The sequence below is a fragment of the Takifugu flavidus genome, chromosome 16 (genome assembly GCF_003711565.1).
Source record: "Takifugu flavidus isolate HTHZ2018 chromosome 16, ASM371156v2, whole genome shotgun sequence".
Taxonomy (NCBI): Eukaryota; Metazoa; Chordata; class Actinopteri; order Tetraodontiformes; family Tetraodontidae; genus Takifugu; species Takifugu flavidus.
This window is the reverse complement of record NC_079535.1, coordinates 5,242,747-5,262,663: the sequence shown is the minus strand read 5'-3', so window position 1 is coordinate 5,262,663 and position 19,917 is coordinate 5,242,747. Positions and strand designations below refer to the sequence as shown.

The following is a 19,917-nucleotide window of genomic DNA, read 5'->3' as shown; positions in this document are numbered from 1 at the left end:
GATTGTAGTTTTTTGTTTTTAACGAGTGCTCTGCAAAAGACGTGCAGAAATCTTGAGCTTAAAGGGACCAATTATACACATAAACGGTTCGTTTATTCATGTTTGTTGTTTATTTCTGTTACATTGAGGAATGTCAGTTCTTAATTTAGCAGGGTAAATGAGGAAAGTGGTATATAATCCCATTCACAATAAAAACAAACAATCATGATTCCAATGATCGTTAAGGCTCGAATTGTGTTAAAATGTCACAGTATGAATAATGATAAAATCACCAACCTTCTTAACACATAGCCATACAGATACTTTCAGTGAAACAGAATTTACATAAAAATAAATATGCAGCACAAACAACATGTATACTCATTTGCTTAGTAGGTTTTCAGCTTGAACACTTTGGAGAGGGGAGCTTTTGCACTAGAGTAGATTAGATATGCTTCTCCTTGAGAGCTGAAATACTCCCAGTCACTGCACCCAATTGTTGGAAGCCAGTGAACAGGAACAAAACCTTCATATCCTTGCCACCTGGGAAAGACAAACAAAAAAATTGAAGTGGTAATATTCACATCTGGTTAACATCATGCACATGATGTTCAAACTATGTGACTCTTTATTGTGGTTATCTTTAATTAACAAGGGCAAAGAGTTCATGTTTGTCACATTTCCATATGCTTGTGCTGACTTTTACCAAAAACACACTTCTAAACAGAGCATGTGATGTATTACGTGATGACATAAGTAGAATACGTAACCATGTTCAGGCCCAGTATAATGCATCAAAAGGTATGTCCAAACAATGTTGGTGGATATATTAGTGCTGAGACTGAAGGCCAGTCCAAGGGATTAAATAGTTCTTAGTGTCATGAGTGTTGCTGACAAGATGAGTACCTGTAGAGAATACTATTGAGAGAGTATGATTCTCCATTAAAGGAGTTGGCAACGATCAGAAAATGATCCTCCCCGAGGCTGAAGAACTCCCAATCCACTGCACTGGAGACAGAGCAGGCATGCAGTAATGACCAGGTGTTAAAAAGGAAGCAAAACATATAGTTTCATGTGCAGTGTCTAGACATCTTTACCTATAGGTGAGAATATCCTGGAAACGGACAAACAGCTGCCCAATCATGTCCAGTTCATAAATAGTGGAGTTGATGGCGTACTGACTCGGTCCACTAGCCTGGAGTCTGTGTCCATTGGCGACAGCTAAGAAAACTCTGCTGCCAATCTGAAACATTTCCCAATCTGTAGCACAAAATGTCTAGATTGGAAGTGAGAGAGAGATTGCATATATAAGACAAGGAGCATTGTGTTCTGTAAAAATCTTTAGCTACTTGCAGTGTAGTTGAGGTTATTTTATTTTTTTTAAATCTGTCTTGTCGACATGTGGAGTTACTTTTCAGTGTTACAAAAAACATCATTCCTTCAGCATGTTTGGCTTCGGGCCATTTACAAAAAGCAGAATTTCGCTGGGGCCCCTTGTCATAGTTTGGATTTCTGAGTTGTTAGCAGTTGTACAAAAGATATTTTCCCTCAAATCCCTTTCAGGCTGCACAAACTTTACTGTTTAAATCAGACCATATTTCAAAGCAGAAACCACATTAATAACATCCTTGTGTCACATGAGCAGAGAGCAGAAAAATGTGATAAAACTGAGGCTTTTTAAAGTTATCTTGTGACTACCCCCGCACAATGAGAACAATGGACATTACAGCTGCATTTATGCATTCTAAAGTAGCTAACTGTAATTTTTTGACCGCAGCTACAAAACTGCTTCAAGCACATTTTGTTGCATTACTTTAAAAGCCATGTAAAATTGCTTATTTTGCATCTGAGTGAATTCAAGTAATTAATTTCCACTTGCCCAAAGGGTGCTTTAAATGCTTCACATCTAGCTTTGGAGTTCCCCTAAGACTTCTTCTAATGGTTTCTTGTGCAACTATCAACGTGTCATCAGTCTTTTGAAATGGAGCTAAATTAAAAATATGAGTCACTATCAGATGTCTGTCAAAGCACAGTTATCACTCAAGCAAATCACGGCAAACCACAAGCTCTATTTTTGGCCTTCTCTTAAATGTTCCTTGATTTTAATCTCCCTCTCTCATTACCTTTTTATCTTTCACTGTTTGTATTCCCCTCCCTCTGTTTGTACAGACAAGATGGTCTTTCATACTCACCTCACAGATACAGATCTTGTCATAGTAAAATATAAGCATGGCTGATGCGGAGATTAATGGAAATAAGGTGTAAAAGTTGGCATGCAAGTTTCACCCTAGCAAAACACCATCTAATGGTCGGACTTGTGTTTGGTTTGGACCCTGGTGCAGTTTTTATTAAAATCAAGAAAGTGACAGCTTGGAAAATTTCATGGCCGATTACTCTGCTCTTTCAGCATGTTATATGACACGTACCTTGATGGTCTGGAACACCTGGAAGCTTCCGTTTATCCAAACATAGATCACTGAGTCTACAGAAGTGGTCACGCCATCAAAGGCATTTGCAACCACCAGAAAATGGTAGGGCCCCACCGTGAAGTACTCCCAATCGTAGGCCCCAGAGGTGGGCAGCAACTGGTGAATCTCAAAGGACTTGGTTAACCGGTTCCATTTGTATATCACACTGTTGATAGTGTGATTGTTATCTCCTTATAGACAAATGAGGGAGGAAGCAAATGCCTGAGAGTGAATGATTAAAATCTAAAGAAGACAGTTCATTGAATTGACATTCCAGTTTTACCTTGTCTGTGGTTCGCCACCGCAAGATAGGTTTGCCGATTGATTTTAAAGGCCTCCCAGTCACGGGCACAGTAGGTCTGCACAGTCTGGACCCGTACAAACTGTTTTCTTTTTTTGCTCCACTTGTAAATCACAGAGAAATCCATCGGCTTTTCGTTCTTGTAATGCCTGCCTGGTTCTCCTCCACAGTTTGACACCACGAGAAACGTCTAGATCAAAGTACCAAAACAAAGAACTGACCTGATGCGCCAACTAATGTAGACCAGGTGTATGTATGCTTCTGCTCAGTTCGTACTCTATAACACATTTCTCTTTTCCTTCATACCTTCTTTCCCATAGTGAAGTGTCTCCAAGCCAGCGCCCCATGTGTACTGAAATTCTGATAGAGCTGGAAACTTGTGTGATTCCATATATACACAGCAGAACCAGAGAATGTGGAGCGATGAGCCATAGCTGCCATCAGACCAACGCCAGGCAGCTGGAACACCTGAAGATTAAATAAAAACAAACCTCAACGTGGCAAACTGCAGAGAACTCATCAAACTGTGATGACATAGCAAGAATAGAGGTCTGTCCCATTAAAAAGTGCATAAATACCTCAACATCATGGGTTTCTGAGCTGGTTGTGATGATTTGGTGTTCCAGCAAATAGTCCAGCCTTTTATGATCTAAACAGAAAGAGAGATTTCCATATGAGCTGAGCAAAAGAAGGGCAATAATCGGGAGCAGAAGGGCAATGATTGATTCCCACCTTCAAGCACCGCGATCCACACTGTCCCATCACAAAGGTAGAGACCCTTCCTGAGTGGATTAAACCACAGTTGGCCTTTTATCTGCTCTGTGCACGATCGCTGCAGCCCGACTGACACTTGCTCTTCTCGTGCTGAGAGTTTATGAGGAAAACACAAAAATGGGAGGAGGGTCAAATAAACAATGGGATTAATATCGCTGGGCGATTTTTGATCAAATTACTTTGATAGATTCTTTGGTCCTCCTCATCGCTCCCTCGGTGGGATTCGTCCAAGAGAAGTGAGGGCACAGACAGAGCTGCTAGCTGTGGCATTAAAGAGGGGCAGATCCGTTGGGTGGCATCTGAACCAGGCACCAACACCAGCTGCCGCAAAAGACCCTGTTCACAGGGCAGAGTGAAGGCAAGGGTTATTTTATTTGGGGAGGAAAAGGCAGCATTTCAGTGGTCGGTGGTGAGTAAAATGAATCCTTACTGAAAACAAGCCTTTCCATTTTCCTCGACTTCCAATGTGGAATCTCGATCCCTGTAAGCTGGGGCCGGAGGGGAAACGCCTGGTGGGAAAACTGACATAAAGAGACAATTGCTTCCAATAGCTGAGGTAACGTGCGATATTCCTTCCTTTGCACCAGAGGGAGTTTCCTCTCATAACTGTCGATCAGACTCTGTCAGGCTGCAGTGACATGGCTGCAGGGCACGAGCGCGTTCAGAGCAGAGTTAATGTGCAGAGAGGTGCTGGTGAGAGACAGACTGTCCCTCAGGGAATGGGGAGAAAGTGTGGTGGAAGACACAGTATCCTGCTAGTTAGAAGACCCAAAGGCAAACTTACATTTCTAGTGGGGCCCCACAGTCCACGGTGAGACTGACCCGGTGGCTGTCAATGACCAAAACCAGCGTGTGCCACTGGTTATCGTCCAGGCGAGTGCTCTGGAACTTGCAGTTCTCGACTGCCCCTCCATCACTTCGATAAAGGAAATGCAGGCGGTTCCTCGAGAGCCTCAGTCCCAGAATGAGCTTCTCCCGTTCCCTTTTTGCCTTCTTGTCCCTGGTCCGCTTCCTCTCTGTCTTCCTTTCCCTTTCCAAACCCGACGCGCTTCTTTTCTCCAATTGTCTTGGCATCATCAAGGTGAAGATATATTCGTTTCTCTGCAAGACAAGAGATTGGGCTCCATATGAAAAGCAACTCCGGCAGTTATTGGTAACACCAGGGTCACCTGACCTTAGGACAATTTCCTTCATAATTGGATAACTGACGGCCCACACAGATGACTCCCAAATTTGCTACCTGGGACCTGTCAAACAGGGTTATTTCTGGCCTATGTGTTACGGACACTTTGGGGGTCAATAAATATCTACGCGCTGATTCCATACTGGTTAACAGATTTATTCCGTCAGTGGCCTGAAGCCTACTCACGATGTCACACTGGACCCAGGGTCTGGGTTTAAGGCCGACCTCACAGTGAACTTTACATGTAATCTGACCTCCAGGATGCTCACCTTGGCGGCGCCGCTGTCGATCTTCAACGTCAAGACAATAGAAATATTTTGGGGAAAGAGTTCACAGTTCACCAACAGCTTGGAGGAGGAGGGAAAGGTCACGGAGGTGTGAGGACCGGAGAAGTGCACGCCCCTCACTCCCCTGGCCTGCTTCACGTGCACATTTGGCGCAAGTTTAGAGGGGTCTTTCTCAAGGACAAAGGACAGAAGATCAAGAGGGATCAAATCTGAAATGTCAAACAAATGGATAAATTGTGATGATTCAACTACGATCTTTAAAAGATTTCACATGTGTTTTAGGAAACTCCTAAAACATTTTTTTTTCCGCAGTTTTTCTCTGTCTGAATGTTTATATCTATCTTGACCCATGTAGGCACAGCTTTGTTTTTTATAGAGACATATGTTTAAACATTTTGGAACTCTGTCAACAGTAAATCAACACTTGTCATGCATGGTTGACTGCTGGGGTGATGTAGATCAGGTTGTTCTAACTGCAGGATGCATTCGGAGAGGTAGGTATAGCCATAACAATAAAAGAAAATTGATGAAACATAACAAAAGCATGCATGCTCTTCATCCCAAATATTTGTGTTAAGAACCGTAACGCAATCCTAACCAAAGATTGTTTTTTAGGTTCATTTATGCTAATACAGCACTGCGAACACAAGAGGAGTTTTGCTTAGAGGTTTATTTATTTGGTAGATCTATAATCGAACCTGATGAAATGGGATGACATTAAAATTAGAATACCTGTACATTGCCTCCATGTGTCTGTGGTGGTTCCAGTGACCCTTAATCCCATGAGAAGGATCTGCACAAGTAGCAGCAAGGACATCACAAAAGGAATTTTAGTTTCAGTTCCCAGCATGTCCTAATGTCTCCATGTTGGCAATATTCTTTTATATCCTTCTCTCCTTGGCTCTTTTTAAGGTATCAGTGTGCAGCGGACAACGGTGTGTTCTTCACTTTGGTGTCCACAAGCGCACTCCTTCCACACAAAAAGGAGGAGGGGGGGGAAAGTCAACAAATTGCTGGAGAAAATCAAAAGCGTACCATATTCCTAAGATTCATGCAGACTGAAAAAGTGGAAAAAGATCCAGAGCATCTGTGTTCGTGGTGGATTCCATTCAACTGTGCAAAGATTCCAGCATGAGGAGTTTCTTTTAAACCCAAGAGCAGTGCAAATCAACCAGCCTGTCTGTCAGTCATCATACCTCAACTGTGTCTGCTGAGACAGATCTGCCAGAGGGGTGAGCTCTTCCACAATCTCTCCCTCCCACCCTGTGTGTGTGTGTGTGTGTGTGTGTGTCTCTGTCTGTCTGTCTGTCTGTCTGTCTGTCTGTCTGTCTGTCTGTCTGTCTGGCAAAGTCAAATGAAACGACATGAAAAATGTCCCCATAAAATACAAATGACCCTTGGTCCATCGACATGAGTCGATTCTATAGATTTCAGTATAAAAGCAAAATCTGTGGAAAGTTGTGAGCGTGAGACCAGCCAGAATCAGGAAAACACAAGAAAAGGGAAAACACTGAGAGCAGTTGTCACATCTCCATTTCTCTGCTGCCCAGAACATTCACAAAGCATGTGCACGTTGTCCCTCCCCCACTATAAGATCACAACACTGCCCATAAATCAGAACACAAGATTACAATTCTGACTGAATCGTCTTTTCGCTTCCATTCATTAACCTTTCTTCCTTCCAGGCATGTGTTGCAACCTCTTTTGAGGTTTCAGAGAGAACTGTTTAGATGTGGGAAATGTAATCTTAACCACCCTCTCCTGGGTGTAGTGTTTTTCTTCCCGGTTCTAGGATGAACTCATCATTAAAGTGTGTACTCATCACCTTGGCTCTTAATCACTCATTGATTGGGGGTGATCAATCAGTGATCAGCTTTTTTTTCCTTTTTTTGTGTGAGTGGTTCTGTGTTTCTGTTGTCTATTTATGTTGGCTGAACTGAAAAATTCATCCTGGCAGACGACCATTCGGAACAGGTTCCAGTACACAGACCCAACAAAATGGGTCTGTGGATTTCAGGCAGAGGGGTGAATCAAAAAAGGAACCAAATTGGGGGGAAAGACAGCGTTGGAGACCCGATTTGGAGGAGGTTTTTTTCAGATGACAAAAAAATCATACAAAAACATGATTTTGATCACAGTATGATACAGATGTACTTGAGAAATAAGCACGATTTAAAGATAACACAATTATAATTTTCTTTGTACTTTCTCTCTCTGCTTTAATAAAAAGATCCGATAGAAATCTGAAATTACCTTCCATCTGAACCAAAATGGAAAGACGCGTGACAGCGAAATGGTCCATTAGCCCCATCTTGTGGTCATTTTTGTAATCCTAATTTGTTTACATTTCAGAAGTGAACTGAATCCCTTCCTGGTATCATTTACCAAGTCGTGTTCTGACTGGTAAGTCTATTTAAATATACACTTATGTATACAAGCTTAATCTTAGCCTTCTCTTGCTCAGATAGAGATCAAGAGAGAGAGAGAAATACCTTTATTTCAACAAATTATTTACATTTATTTACAAATTTCACTTGGGAGACATTGGAGACCTGTCAAAAATTCAAAATCAAATAATTTTCCCTAACTGAACACAGGACATCTCTCACTCCCCAGATGTCTCTAAATATATTAATTTGTTCCATCAGTTTATAAAAATTTAATTCCACCCTGAGCTGTGCTGCCAGCAGTCCAGTCATCATGGCCAGCACGTCCTCTGACCCCTGACCTCTCACCCGGTTCTTCCGGGTGTTCCATATGGCTAACTTAGCTGTCCCCGAGATGACATTACCCAACTGGGGTACAGCCGTCCTCCTAGCATGGTAGTGGGGATCAAAGATAAACAGACAAAGAAAAACCCTCACCTAACCCAAGAAACCACCTCTGTAGCTGTCCAAACAGCCCCTTCAGTCTGGGACACTGGACAAAGAGGTGATAGATGGTCTCTGACTGGGGGCAGAGACGGTCAAGGTGCACCAGATACCTGTTCTTAGCTATCGCCCCATGTAAATTCCACTGGAGGTCTCCTGTCCATTTATCAACAGGGGGTTTGTACAGGGACCCCCAACAGCCCCCTGGGTAAAAACCTGCACCAAAAAAAACAGTCTACCTCGACGCCTTCAGCCTTTCCAGGGAGTGCAAGTTTTTGATCTTTATGGCTAAGAGGTAGAGACTGTTCCTCCCGACAGCTTCGAAGTCCATCAACACTGAGGACTTCAGGGACAACAGGCTGTCCTTCTTGGGCTGCCACTGTCCAACAGCTGGACAGACAACCAAGGAGGGAAAAACATATTCACAATTATTGTCCCACAAATCAGACACAGAAGGATCTAACACAAAAGCTCCTGGGGCCTCTGGCAGGGAAGCACAGACCTCTTCCACAAGCTGGAGCAGCAGCCTGCTGGACCTCATGTTGAGCCAGTCAGAAAGATCAGGGACAGAGGTCTTCAGCAAAGACAGGAATTTAGCCTAGAAGCGAGTCTGTCATGTTGCTTTTTGATTCTTATGAAATCAAAAACTGAGTCGTATTCAGAGTAGCATTACTAACAGAAACAATTGCCCCGAGGCCAGGTTTTTGAGGTATCATGACATCATGGGTATATGGTCCCTCAGGGGTAACTTGGCACAAAGCCAAACCTATATTTCAACACTGTCCTTCCATGTGAATTTGAATTCAATTATCTGTGTCTGTACTGTCACAGGCAGCTGCATCCTTGTGAAATCAACCATTTCTAAATAAAGGACGATGCATTGAACAGCACATCTGAGTACCAAACTATATTTATTGTATACAGTAGTAAAAGACCACAAATAATGTACAAATCAGTAAAGAAACGAATAACATGACAAGATCTGGGCCTCGCTCTTCATGCCTGTGCGTGCAGTAATTCAGTTCTTCGGTTGCACTGTGCTCTTATTTTGAAGGATCAGAAATGCAGAATAATACTTGAAGCGAAAGCTTATAAAAGATAAAACAACTCTGCCCAGGCCGAATAAACACCTACTGTTGGTGGCAGAGGAGGAGGGGCAGATAGTACCGACCGGACAAATGACAGTATCCCCAAAATTAATGCCAAATTTGTGTTTCATGGCAGACAACTTAAACAGCATGTCATGCATGCCAAAGAGCGAGGCCCAGAGAATACAGAAGACTGATCTCCCAAACACCACCGGCTGGCCTCTCTGACCCCCTGAACAAACTGTTTGTGCCCTTCTCTTAAAAACATCGTGGGGACACTTATCGCCGCCTTATGGGATATCCTCAGGTAGTCAGATTTTTTAAAAACAAATCACCGCTTGCACTCCCTTAAATGCAAGGAGACGGATGTACAATCAGCATCAGGGTGATAAGTGTCCTCAAAATGTGTTGTTAAAAAAAAAAAAAAGATTTTTGTCAACATCTTTCTGGCATGAAGGGGGCATCAGCACAAAGTCGTTTACGTTACGTCTACATTCACAAGCACACTACAGGAGACAACCGACCCCCAGATTTAGGATTGAGGAACCACCTTTATCTCCACTATTTGCGCATAAAAGTAGAGAATTTACTCAAACAGGTCTACCATGTGTGAAGAGATGATTCACAGCCAGCTCAAACAAGCACAAGAAAGGAAGGATTCAATTCTCCATCATTAAACAGCCATTTGCCTGGTGAATGTTCAGTGATGGGTGCCTACAAAACACAGATTTTCAATTTATAAAGTATGGTCTGAAATTTTAATCTAGCCTCACTCCATAATTTTGTTCAGGGAGAAAAAAAAGCAACAAGCCCCCAGGGTGTCAATTCTTAAAAAAACAAAAACAAAAAAAAAACACTCTGGAGCAAAAGTATCTAAAATGAAGTGAATTAAAATTACTTTTGAAAGAAGAGGAGTCGCCGTCACCATTAGAACATAATTTAAATGAACAGGAGAGTGGGTTCATATCAAGTCTTGAATGCTGCCTTCACAAACCTTTTCTGTGCCCACCGACTGTGACCTCTGGACACAAATCTTACAACGGAATGCATTCAGCCTCCGGGGATCACACATTACAGGATACTAAACTGTCACTGGAGAGCGCCTGGGAGGGACTGACACACCAGTAAGAGCTGTGAAAGGCTGTTGGTCCAATCGTAGCTTGCGGTGCCAGAAGAAAGCTTTGCCCTGATTGGCCAGCAGAGACTGTTGACATGCACAAAGTTCAGTTCTGTTTGAGACAGTACATTAATCAGCCCCATACTACATCATTATGGAACCGTGAAAAACTTATTTAAATGTAGAGAGGAATAATAATAATAATAATTATAATCTGAGACAAGCAGTGGAACAGTGAAGGTGACTGAGGGAAAGATCTTAGGGTGGCTGCCAACGAGGTGGGGAGGGTTTAGCAGCGGCCTCCTGTCTGCTGCTGGAATACATCTATGGTGTCTTCGTCTTCCATCTCCAGCTGAGAAGAGTAAGTAAATAAATAAATGTGCATTCATTCAAAACATTTATGCTCTTCAATTGCATATAATGTTGAAAGCCATTAGTGACGATTTAAGAATTGAAAGGGACTCATGCTGCGCTCTCTTACCTGTGCAGGTGTGTCTGTCTCGTTGATAGGCTGGCCATCAAACCTGAACCTGATCTGCCTTATCTGAAGGCCCTGAGAGAAGCATCACAGTAGAAATGGAGATGACTGCATGTAAAGGGCTTTTAGCACACACTGGCTGAGGTCAACCTCGGCGGTAAACTCACCTGTCGTTCACAGTAAGCCTTCATGAGTTTGTTGAGGGGTGTGTGCCTTTTGATTTTGAACTGAACCACAGAACCATCCTGCCCTGCAACCTTGAGGTTGATGTGATCATTCTCGGTCTTGACTCCCTCCTGCAGAGATGAACCCCCACAAAGGAAAATGAGTCCATAAAATTTGCACAGCTAATCTAACATTACAGACACATACCATAAACAGTGCTGCAGAAAACGAAGATAACTACCAGCCAAAAAAAGAGATGACAATGTATGCATGTAGCCTGGACAGTTATTTTGGCAGCTTCACGCATCTCAGTTGTGGTATTCCAAATATTTCACACAGGTTCAAGGTGCTCCAATGCTAATATTGATAGCTAAACCGGCTAGCATGCTGGCACTTTGAGAAGCGATGGCCACCTTAGCTGAAGCTAACGCTACTAGCATTTTGTGGTCGAGTTGAGATTAGGGGACGATATATATAATTAGGAAAAATGACAGCAGTAGCACGCCTGGGTTAGGTTTTTACACAAGTGCGTCACTTTCACTGGCGCTCTATTGTCGCTATTGCGCTTGCGGATATAACGTGGTTCCGTTTCACAAAGAAAATATCCGCAAATAATAACGATGGCGCAACAGCCATTGGTGGCGACTTCAAAGCCATCGTAAACCACAAGGCGCTCTTCGCCCGATTCAGACTTAATGTAGTTTAAGAGCATTAAATTGGACGTGCGGATGTAGGGATTTTCATTCATTTGCGCCGATTTGGAGAAAACGTGCAAACCAGGCCACTGCAGAGTACACATCTGAGGCATTACATGGCAGCAGCTGGAGCTCCCGCAACAAATCCGCCAGCTATTAAAACATAAATACCTTACCTTTGGCTTTTCCTCTGACATGGCGACTGTATTTGTGGGGAGGGTTTTTGGAAAAGTGTTCAGGCGAACGTTATTTGTGAAGCCTTCTCTTCTCCTCCGCTAACGGGAGCGTATCTTGAGACCGCCGTTACAAATGAATGATTGGTCCCGACACGACCACGTGACCACCAAATCTCGCGGATACGGGGACGCGCACCTTGTATACAGATGCCATCGCGAGAACTGAAGATAACGTTGCGTTAAATATAAGCTCAACTATTTAAGATAATATAATGAGCATGATTGTGGTTGTGTGTAGCCCGAGAATCTCCACACATGCAACAACAAGCCATGGTTTATTCCTAATCTGGAAAAGCTGTGCCAGGCTGGGGTGGGGGCCTGGGGACAGGGCACTATCCACAAAGGTCAGGAACAAGCTGACAAAGGAGATCAAGGTAGCCAGGAGGAGCTGCAGTGAGAAGCTAAAACAGCTTCTCAACAAGTGATCCTGCATTAGTTTGGTGAGACCTGCAGCATATCACCATTCACAAGAGTCCACCTCCACCCCGAGGAGAACCCACTATTGGCTGACGACCTTCTACTGTAGTAGAAAATTATTTTAGTGTCTTATGATTTTTCTCCCCTATATGGACATGTTCAGGTTCCTATTGATATGTCCCATACAGTTAAAAGGACACCGGGGATGCTCCTGATTGGTGGCTTGAGAACTTAAGGTATTTGCTTCTCGATAACTGTTAGACTCCCTGATGAATGTGTGTAGGAGTGCTTAGTGAAATGCATAGGAGTTTGTTTTTTAAAAAAAAAAAGATTTATATTATCAAGCCATAGAAATAACGGACTTCTAACCCTCAGCGAGTGCCTTGGATATTTTTTTCCACTGATCCCATCCAAAGAGCATCTCCAAGATAAAGAAAATACAGTATTTTTGAGTCCACCAAGCACTCCTAAACATATATTACATGGATTCTAGTGCAGATTTGAAAGGGAACCACACATTTAATGTTAGGATCAAATGACTATCGCCCTGAAGGCTGTAGTCATGAAATCCTTTAAGAGATTTGTTGTTGTTGAGGCTCCTGAAGGACATCACGAGCGGCATGCACCTACGCCAGGATCCTGTTTGTGGACGTCAGCTTGGTCTTTGACACCATCATCCCAGACTCCATTTATCAGTGGATCACCGGCTGACTGGTCCACTGGTGTGTTTGTAGGTGGTGTATATATTATTATTTATATATAGGGTTTTAAATATTTATCTGTAAATATTTCTTATTTTTCTTATATTTTTATTGTGCAGATATCCTTATTTAATCCTTTTTAATCACTGAGAATGAAGAGAACATGAGTCAAATCACAAAAATAGCCCAATAAAGATGATTTGGAAAAAACAACCAGGAAAACAGGAGAGGATTCCAGTGAAGGAAACCATTCTTTATTCTGGCAAGAATGAGCAGTGAAAGGAAAATGACAGGCTGTTTCAAAGAGTTTTATAGGGTTGCACAGAGGTAAAGAAACAGTTCAACTCTGTGGAGGCACCTGGTGGGTTCTGTATCTTGACAAATCCAACTAAAAAACCTCATCCTTCTTGATTAACAGTGTATTTAACTGCATTTATTCAGGTCAAAATCACTAAAAAAAGACACTGATTTTTTTATGGAGAGACTATAACACATCATATATACAGTATATGGATCAAAAACAGGAGGATTGCTATCAAAGGTGCAGACAACTGAAGGGGAACCAAACAGGCTCATGGATGGATTTACCAGAGCTACTAGTTAATCCCTTTACCAACCTTTCAGACGTACCACCTTGAATTCCCCTGCAGATTTTTTTTATGTTGGGAGAAGCAAAAGAAGATTCAAGGAGAAGCTCAGGGAGAATAAAACTGCCATCCACACAGGACAGCCTAATTCATTATGATCAGGCAGGACAGCGGAGTTCTCCCCCCTCACTAGCGATCGTGATTGAATCTACCTAACAGGTGACAGACTGAAAACTGTAGTTTACTGCCATCCTTTTGCCAAAACCTCCATTTGTAAGCCTTTCTGTTAACTTAATGGACATTAGGCAGTATGATTACGATCACTATTATTTGACATGATCTCTTGCTGTGGTGGCTCCATAAAAACATCCACATGGCCAACACCTTTAACATGCTTTGCTGTTCCCATATTTGTGTCAAAGTACCACCCTAAACTGTACATAAATGAGAGTGATTAGTTGTTTATCAGACTCTAAAGAAGACTTTGGTCCAGACACGTAGGGCTGGTCCAATTCCAACACTTTCCTTGTGTCAGGACTTGTCTGGCTGTGTAATAAGGGGGTCAGGATCACCTTGGAATGGAAACACTGTACGTCTTGTGCAAACTATACATGGACAACATTTTTTGCGTAATTTGTGCATTGTTTTTCTATTTTTTAAGATAAATGTATGTCATCCACAGAAAATACATTTTGACTGCCTTCTGGTGGTTCGCATTTAGGCAAAGTAGCAGACATTGCTGGAGAAACAAAAGGTAGACTTGCACCATTTCCCCGTGGTGTTCTGGTTTTGCTGCATTCATTTCCCCTCAAACTAAAAAACAAACCAAAACTAACGACCAGTTGTACAGGAATCAAGTTCTTCATTTCTGTAAAGTCTCTGACTTCCATTTGATCCCTAATTAACTTTTTTTTAATAGACGTAGGTTAATTCTAATCTTTATTAGCAACTCACCACCAGATGTAGTCGGGAATTTTATTGAGGGAAGTTACTTTTACTTTTACTGTCACACACTGTATTGAAATTATATTTCAAGACAAAGAAAGTTTCCTTACCGTCACATTTATATTCGATCAGTTCTTTTGTCTTGTCACTCTTCTCAAGTGGACCCTTTTTGTCTCACTATTGTCCAAAATACAATACAGGGAAAATTGGTGTTCTGGAGGTCTTTGTCTCAGAAATCAGATTTACATGTGTATGCAGAGAAGAATATAGCTTGAGATCCAGCAAGGAGGACTAAGTTATGTTGGAAAAATCATCCAAAAACCCCAAAAGTCGAGTGTATCAATCAAGCAATGATTTGCTCTTGCAAGAAGACAAAGTGTCACAATGGACAAGTACAACGAGAGAGTGCTCCGGGACAGGCTGAGTTCAGTCTTTTTATATAGTTACACAAAGAGAGCTAAAGACAATCGTCTCTCTGCAGGTCCCTGGTGTCATTTCCACATTCTTTTGATGATTCTCCTGTGAATCATGTCCTTCCTTCTATCTGGCAACAGGGCAGGTCGCCCCAGCAATCCTTCATGAACTATTTGGCCTTTACTCTGGCACTAAACAGCATTGCTCACTCATAACATACAAGATCAATAAAAATTAAAAGTATAAAATGTTTTTCTAGCAAGTTTTAAATTCTAAATCTATTTAAAACTCCAAATTATGTGGAGGCATCTTAAGAAAAAACATGGTCCCCAAAGGCCATGGGGCACCCTTGGAGCCCCTTGAAAAAGAAGGAAGTTGTACTGCTTTATAAAATATTCCCAGCTATATCCTGCAAAATCTACACAAAAGTCCTCAGAATTTCTGTCATCTTTCAGATAAATGATGACCTGCTGGACTCAGCTCTCACATGAAACCACATCCAGATGGCCCCGTGCGCCCAGCCCAGGCTTAAAATCATGACATCACCAAAGAAAAAAAGCTAAATTCAAACAAATTAAGTGAGCTTATATTGCTCAGGTATTTTTACATGTTATACAGACAGACAAACTACAATTACCTGATCCTTATCACATAAAAAAGTTGATCTTTGCCATTTTATTGATTTAATGTGAATCTATTTTTCCAAACCGGCAGAAATAGAACAAAATTGTACAACAAAACATTTGAGAAGAGAAAGATACAAAAATAAATTTAAAATTCAAGCATTATATTTCTAATCCAGCAGCATCTCAGAGGAGGAAACAGAAGATATCTAAAAGAGTATTTTGGTGGGGTAATAGGATTCTTATCATTCTATACTTAAGACTTAAACTACACAATATGACCACATTGTTGCCATAGAAACCACAGCACATAATCTCTAAAAAACACTGCTGCTACATACATCTGTTCCAACTATCGTTACAGTTTCCAGCATCATCACATTATAAAAATGTTCCTACTCGTTGCCAGATAGAGACAGTCACCTGTAGAAAATGTCTCTTTTCAGAGTTTATTTAATGAGACAGGCTGTTGACCTTTATGACGGAGGGAAAACACGAGGGTCTGGGCGTTTCCTCTAGGCAAATTTGGAGTATGGGTTGGGCCCACTTAGACCTGAAAATGACAAAAAAAAAAAAAAAAAAATTAAACATGACAGAAGGTGTCTGGAGTTTGTTCTGTCTGGTTTAAGTCTAGAATGTCTTTCAATTTAAACCTACAGTCATTAAATGTAACAGACGCCTGATTTTCAGTCTAATTCAAAGTACAAGACCGAGTCAGAACACTCACCATATTTCTGCCTGATTTCGTCATGTCTCTGTTTCATCTCTGCTTTCCTGTAAGGACAAAAGCATCCTCCTCTGAATCACAATAACACATTACTTTTGTTCACCATCTCCAAAGTCACATGGCTACAAACCAGTTAGGTTAGGTTAAACCAGTATGACGTGTGCATTTCTCCCATTATCGGTGTTCCGCTAAAGGAGCAACTGATTTACAGATCAAACAAACAAGGCAATCTAGAGATCAAGACCACTAAAAAGTGCATAAAAGAGGGAAAGTGAGATGGGCATAGAACTGAAAGCAGCACCAAAGAAAGCAGCCACATCGGCCAGATGTCAGTGGGCGAGACTGGAAGTGGATTAAAGACTGGCTGAATTCTGATCAATAGCACCTTTGCTAGTACAGCTACAGCTAAAGACACTATTCTATGAGAACAAAAGCACATAAGCATGTATGAAAGCAGTGGCGAACTGGCACATTTCCTCATGACACCCATCACGTCTCTGGGGGCTTTGGTTCAGTTTTTCACATCCGTCAGAGTTCAGGTAATTCTCAACAAAGAAAAGCTCCAACATAACAGATTTCCCACCTTTCCTCCTGCTTGGTTTTCAACTTGTTGGCTTGCCTCTGCATCTTGGCCTCGAACCTATTGGATCTTAAGTACAAAACAAGATTGGTTTGCATTAGATAGCTTACCGGAAAGTACACTCTGTGGTTTTGCCTGTAAAATGCAGCTGCATTAACAGGTTCTGGTGGTTTTAGAAAAGGAGAAGACGCTGAAAGCCTAAAATAGCCTTTGCATTAGAATATTTTTTTTAAAGTACAAGGAGGCTAAATGTATCTTCTTTCAACTTGATGAACCTCAAATGTTTCTAAAATTGTCAAACCCGTTTGGACACCTGTACAAACACATTTCTCACACTGTCCACAAAAATGTGTTGATCCTGAGATTCAGCAGAAAAACACTCCCTCATGATTTTGCAGACATATTCTGCCCCCAAGGAAGCGGTTGATGACGGCACACTCACCCAAAGTTCTCGCACTTGCAGCAGCAGAACAGGCAGACAAAGAAGGCAATGATAATAATCCCACCAATCACGGCCAAGCAGATAATCAGCGTCTGGAAGTTCACTGCCAACACACATAAGGTCAGGATGGAAGCCACAATAACAAAATAACTACTTAAGCACACACACACACACACCATCCAAAACAGGAGGAGAAAACTGTAATCATGTCTGTTGCCACACTTTTAATATCATCAACCAGGGCAGGCACACCCCAGCCTCAGGATCAGGTTAGAGACTGCATGGCGCCACAACTGCGAGTAACATTGCAGATATTTGTCTACATGTGTGTTTTTCTTACTCCAGCACAGCCCCCAGCGTGCATCATTCAAAGGGCAGAGGGCATGCGGAGGCAGGATGGTCCTGACTGGATAGGTCAGGCAGGACTTGGTGGTGATGCACCACAGGCACTGCAAGAACACCAAGGCCTTCTTTAGTATTCACGCAGACGATGAACAGTGAGGTAAGAGTGTGATATGGCAGGAGGAAGGGAGGAATTTAACAGATCAGTTACTCCTCAAACCAGTCAAACAGGTGCAGAGGGGGAGCTCCTAACCGGACTTCTGTTTATACATACACTGGAAACTTGCAAAAGAAAATCGACATGGACCTACCGTGACATTTTTCAGGCATTCCTCGCAGCTTGTCCCGTTCTTTGACTCACAAACTGTAGGTGGAGGTGAAAATGTGGTTGTTTTATTAAACAAAACAGGGCACGATTAACTTTGTCAACGTGATTTCCGTCTTTTCCTCCAGTGCAAACGCATCTACTGAAAGTCTCCAGGGAGGGAGCTTAAGTGAGTCCTGTTGGTTTGTTCTCACATAGGTTTTTGAACTGGGTTTAATCCTTCTGGGACATTTTCTATGGAGACGGTGCAAACAAACACACCGACCTCACAGTAGTATCAGACAATGATTGCGAGAGGCCCCGAATCAGGAAAATTAAGCATTTTGCCACATTGATCAGTTTGAAACTTGGACGGTTGGCTGGGACCCACCGTCGCCAACGCACCAAGATTAGCAAAACGAAAGTTATTTTCTACTACAAAGCAAAATAAAACGTTCAATTAATTGCACTTGATTTTGTGCCGTCGTTTACGTTGTTGTTGTTTTTTTTAAGCCATACACGTTAGACACGTATTAATAGAACCCTACCTTGATTAGGTGAGTTAGACTGAGCAGAAACTGTCACCAAACCGAAGAGAAGCAGGACACTGGGGACAAAAACCCGAGAATCCATCACGCCGCCGCCCTGACGAAGATTAAATACGATATGACCGACTTTTCTTCCGGAACCAGCGTGCGAAGGTAGGAAATGTTTTACACAGCAGCTGGGTCGAGGTGGACTCGAGCGTTGCGTTCTGACGCACATTCATTGCGCACGGAAGACAAAGGCGAAGAGGGCGTGTGCGCCCAGCAGAGCGCATTGTTCTCTGCCAAAGTGATAGGAATACCTCAGAAACCAGTTGGGCACAAAGACTAGAAGTTTTCTGTTTTAACGTGACTGCAGGTGCAGCGATAGACCTCACTCTGGGGACACTTCACTGATTAAACGTCCCAATAAAGTCGTCCAAACAACACAATTAGAGGACAATAATTCCAATAATTTATTAAAGTATAACTTTGTAAAGCCCGTTACAAATAAAATAAGAACAACACGCATCTCTCTCTTCCTCTTTTTTAAACAAGCACAATATGTTTTAACATGTGATGATAATAATAGAACATAAAGAAAGGGGCCCCACTCTGGCCGCCTGCGGCTGATTACAGGACCCTCTGCGATGTCGTTGCCCGTGTAGTCAAATTTGCAATCAGCTGCTTCTAATGTATTATTTCACACTCGGATCATACTCAAGCAACTTGGGCCAACTTCCTTCTACTCAGTGTAATATCAGGGACAGACAGAAGCAAAGATGCAGACAAACTAGAATGAGACAGCTGCGGGTTCCCTGTAAATTATGGCTCTGCTATCCCACTTATTTGACCAAACATTAAAACAGGAAACAGTTCTGTTGCTAATCTTCTCTGTGTCCAGGATTAAATGACGAATAGGCATTTGTTTAAATCTCAGTACTTTTGAAGTATTTTGTCAAGCGTGGACACCAAATGGGAATAAACTGTTTTGACCATTATCTGTTAATACATATATTTGAGTTCAACCACTGTCAATCATTTAAACCCTCAAATGTGATTCTTAAATGCTGGCTTTGGCCTCTGGTCAGTTGTAGATAAGTAGCCAACTATTTTCTGGGGAAATTATTGAAATTGATGAGGACACATGAGCTATTTGCAATCAAGTGGGTGTTGTTTTTGTTTTTTTTCCTGTTATCTGGGGATATTTGACATGGAGACACTTGCAGAAAGAAGTTCTGGCCCTCTGGAGGTGTTAGTCATGTGAGACGCTACCTCTGACAACACTCACATCACGTGACAAACACAAACTGTCAGCAGTCAAACTACCCTAGATCCTTCGAAGCATTCTATCTGCCTCTTTTACACTGAGCTTGGAATTTTCCATATTATTGCCTTCATCATGCTATTCCCTCCCAAAACACACAAAGCTTTAAATACACTTCAAGAGTTAATAAATATACCACAAATTCCATGCTTTGCCCTTTAACTCACAATCACGACACCAGTCTCCCCAGTGAAATCACTTCTCTTTTCTCATTTCCGTTTTCTTTGTGTTGCACCTTAAATACACTCACTCGCTCACACAAACACATACACACACACACAACACACACAGCAGTAGCAGCAGGAATCCAGCCACAGCACTTTACAGTGAGAGCATACACTCA

At 42.1% G+C, this 19,917-nt stretch overlaps 3 protein-coding genes across 3 annotated transcripts; all 3 read right to left on the bottom strand.

Moving 5' to 3' along the window:
• Positions 1-91: 91 nt before the first annotated feature.
• tspeara (thrombospondin-type laminin G domain and EAR repeats a) lies at positions 92-8,600 on the bottom strand. The gene is made up of 13 exons (XM_057059514.1): positions 5,725-8,600; positions 4,975-5,201; positions 4,307-4,623; positions 3,953-4,043; positions 3,702-3,858; positions 3,481-3,612; positions 3,327-3,397; positions 3,055-3,216; positions 2,731-2,938; positions 2,406-2,638; positions 1,077-1,255; positions 886-987; positions 92-522 (listed from the first exon to the last, which is right to left on the bottom strand). Exons 1-13 carry the CDS (start codon positions 5,840-5,842, stop codon positions 369-371), a joined length of 2,151 nt encoding a protein of 716 aa, XP_056915494.1. The 5' UTR covers positions 5,843-8,600; the 3' UTR covers positions 92-368.
• Positions 8,601-8,754: 154 nt separating this feature from the next.
• On the bottom strand, positions 8,755-11,736 carry sumo3a (small ubiquitin like modifier 3a). Its single transcript, XM_057011466.1, has 4 exons — positions 11,582-11,736; positions 10,713-10,841; positions 10,549-10,620; positions 8,755-10,419 (listed from the first exon to the last, which is right to left on the bottom strand). Exons 1-4 carry the CDS (start codon positions 11,600-11,602, stop codon positions 10,357-10,359), a joined length of 285 nt encoding a protein of 94 aa, XP_056867446.1. The 5' UTR covers positions 11,603-11,736; the 3' UTR covers positions 8,755-10,356.
• Positions 11,737-15,371: 3,635 nt separating this feature from the next.
• pttg1ipa (PTTG1 interacting protein a) lies at positions 15,372-18,505 on the bottom strand. Its single transcript, XM_057011448.1, has 7 exons — positions 18,272-18,505; positions 17,731-17,783; positions 17,418-17,526; positions 17,078-17,180; positions 16,639-16,704; positions 16,056-16,102; positions 15,372-15,881 (listed from the first exon to the last, which is right to left on the bottom strand). The coding sequence occupies exons 1-7, from the start codon at positions 18,486-18,488 to the stop codon at positions 15,844-15,846; spliced, it is 633 nt and encodes a 210-aa protein (XP_056867428.1). The 5' UTR covers positions 18,489-18,505; the 3' UTR covers positions 15,372-15,843.
• Between the last annotated feature and the right edge of the window lie 1,412 nt (positions 18,506-19,917).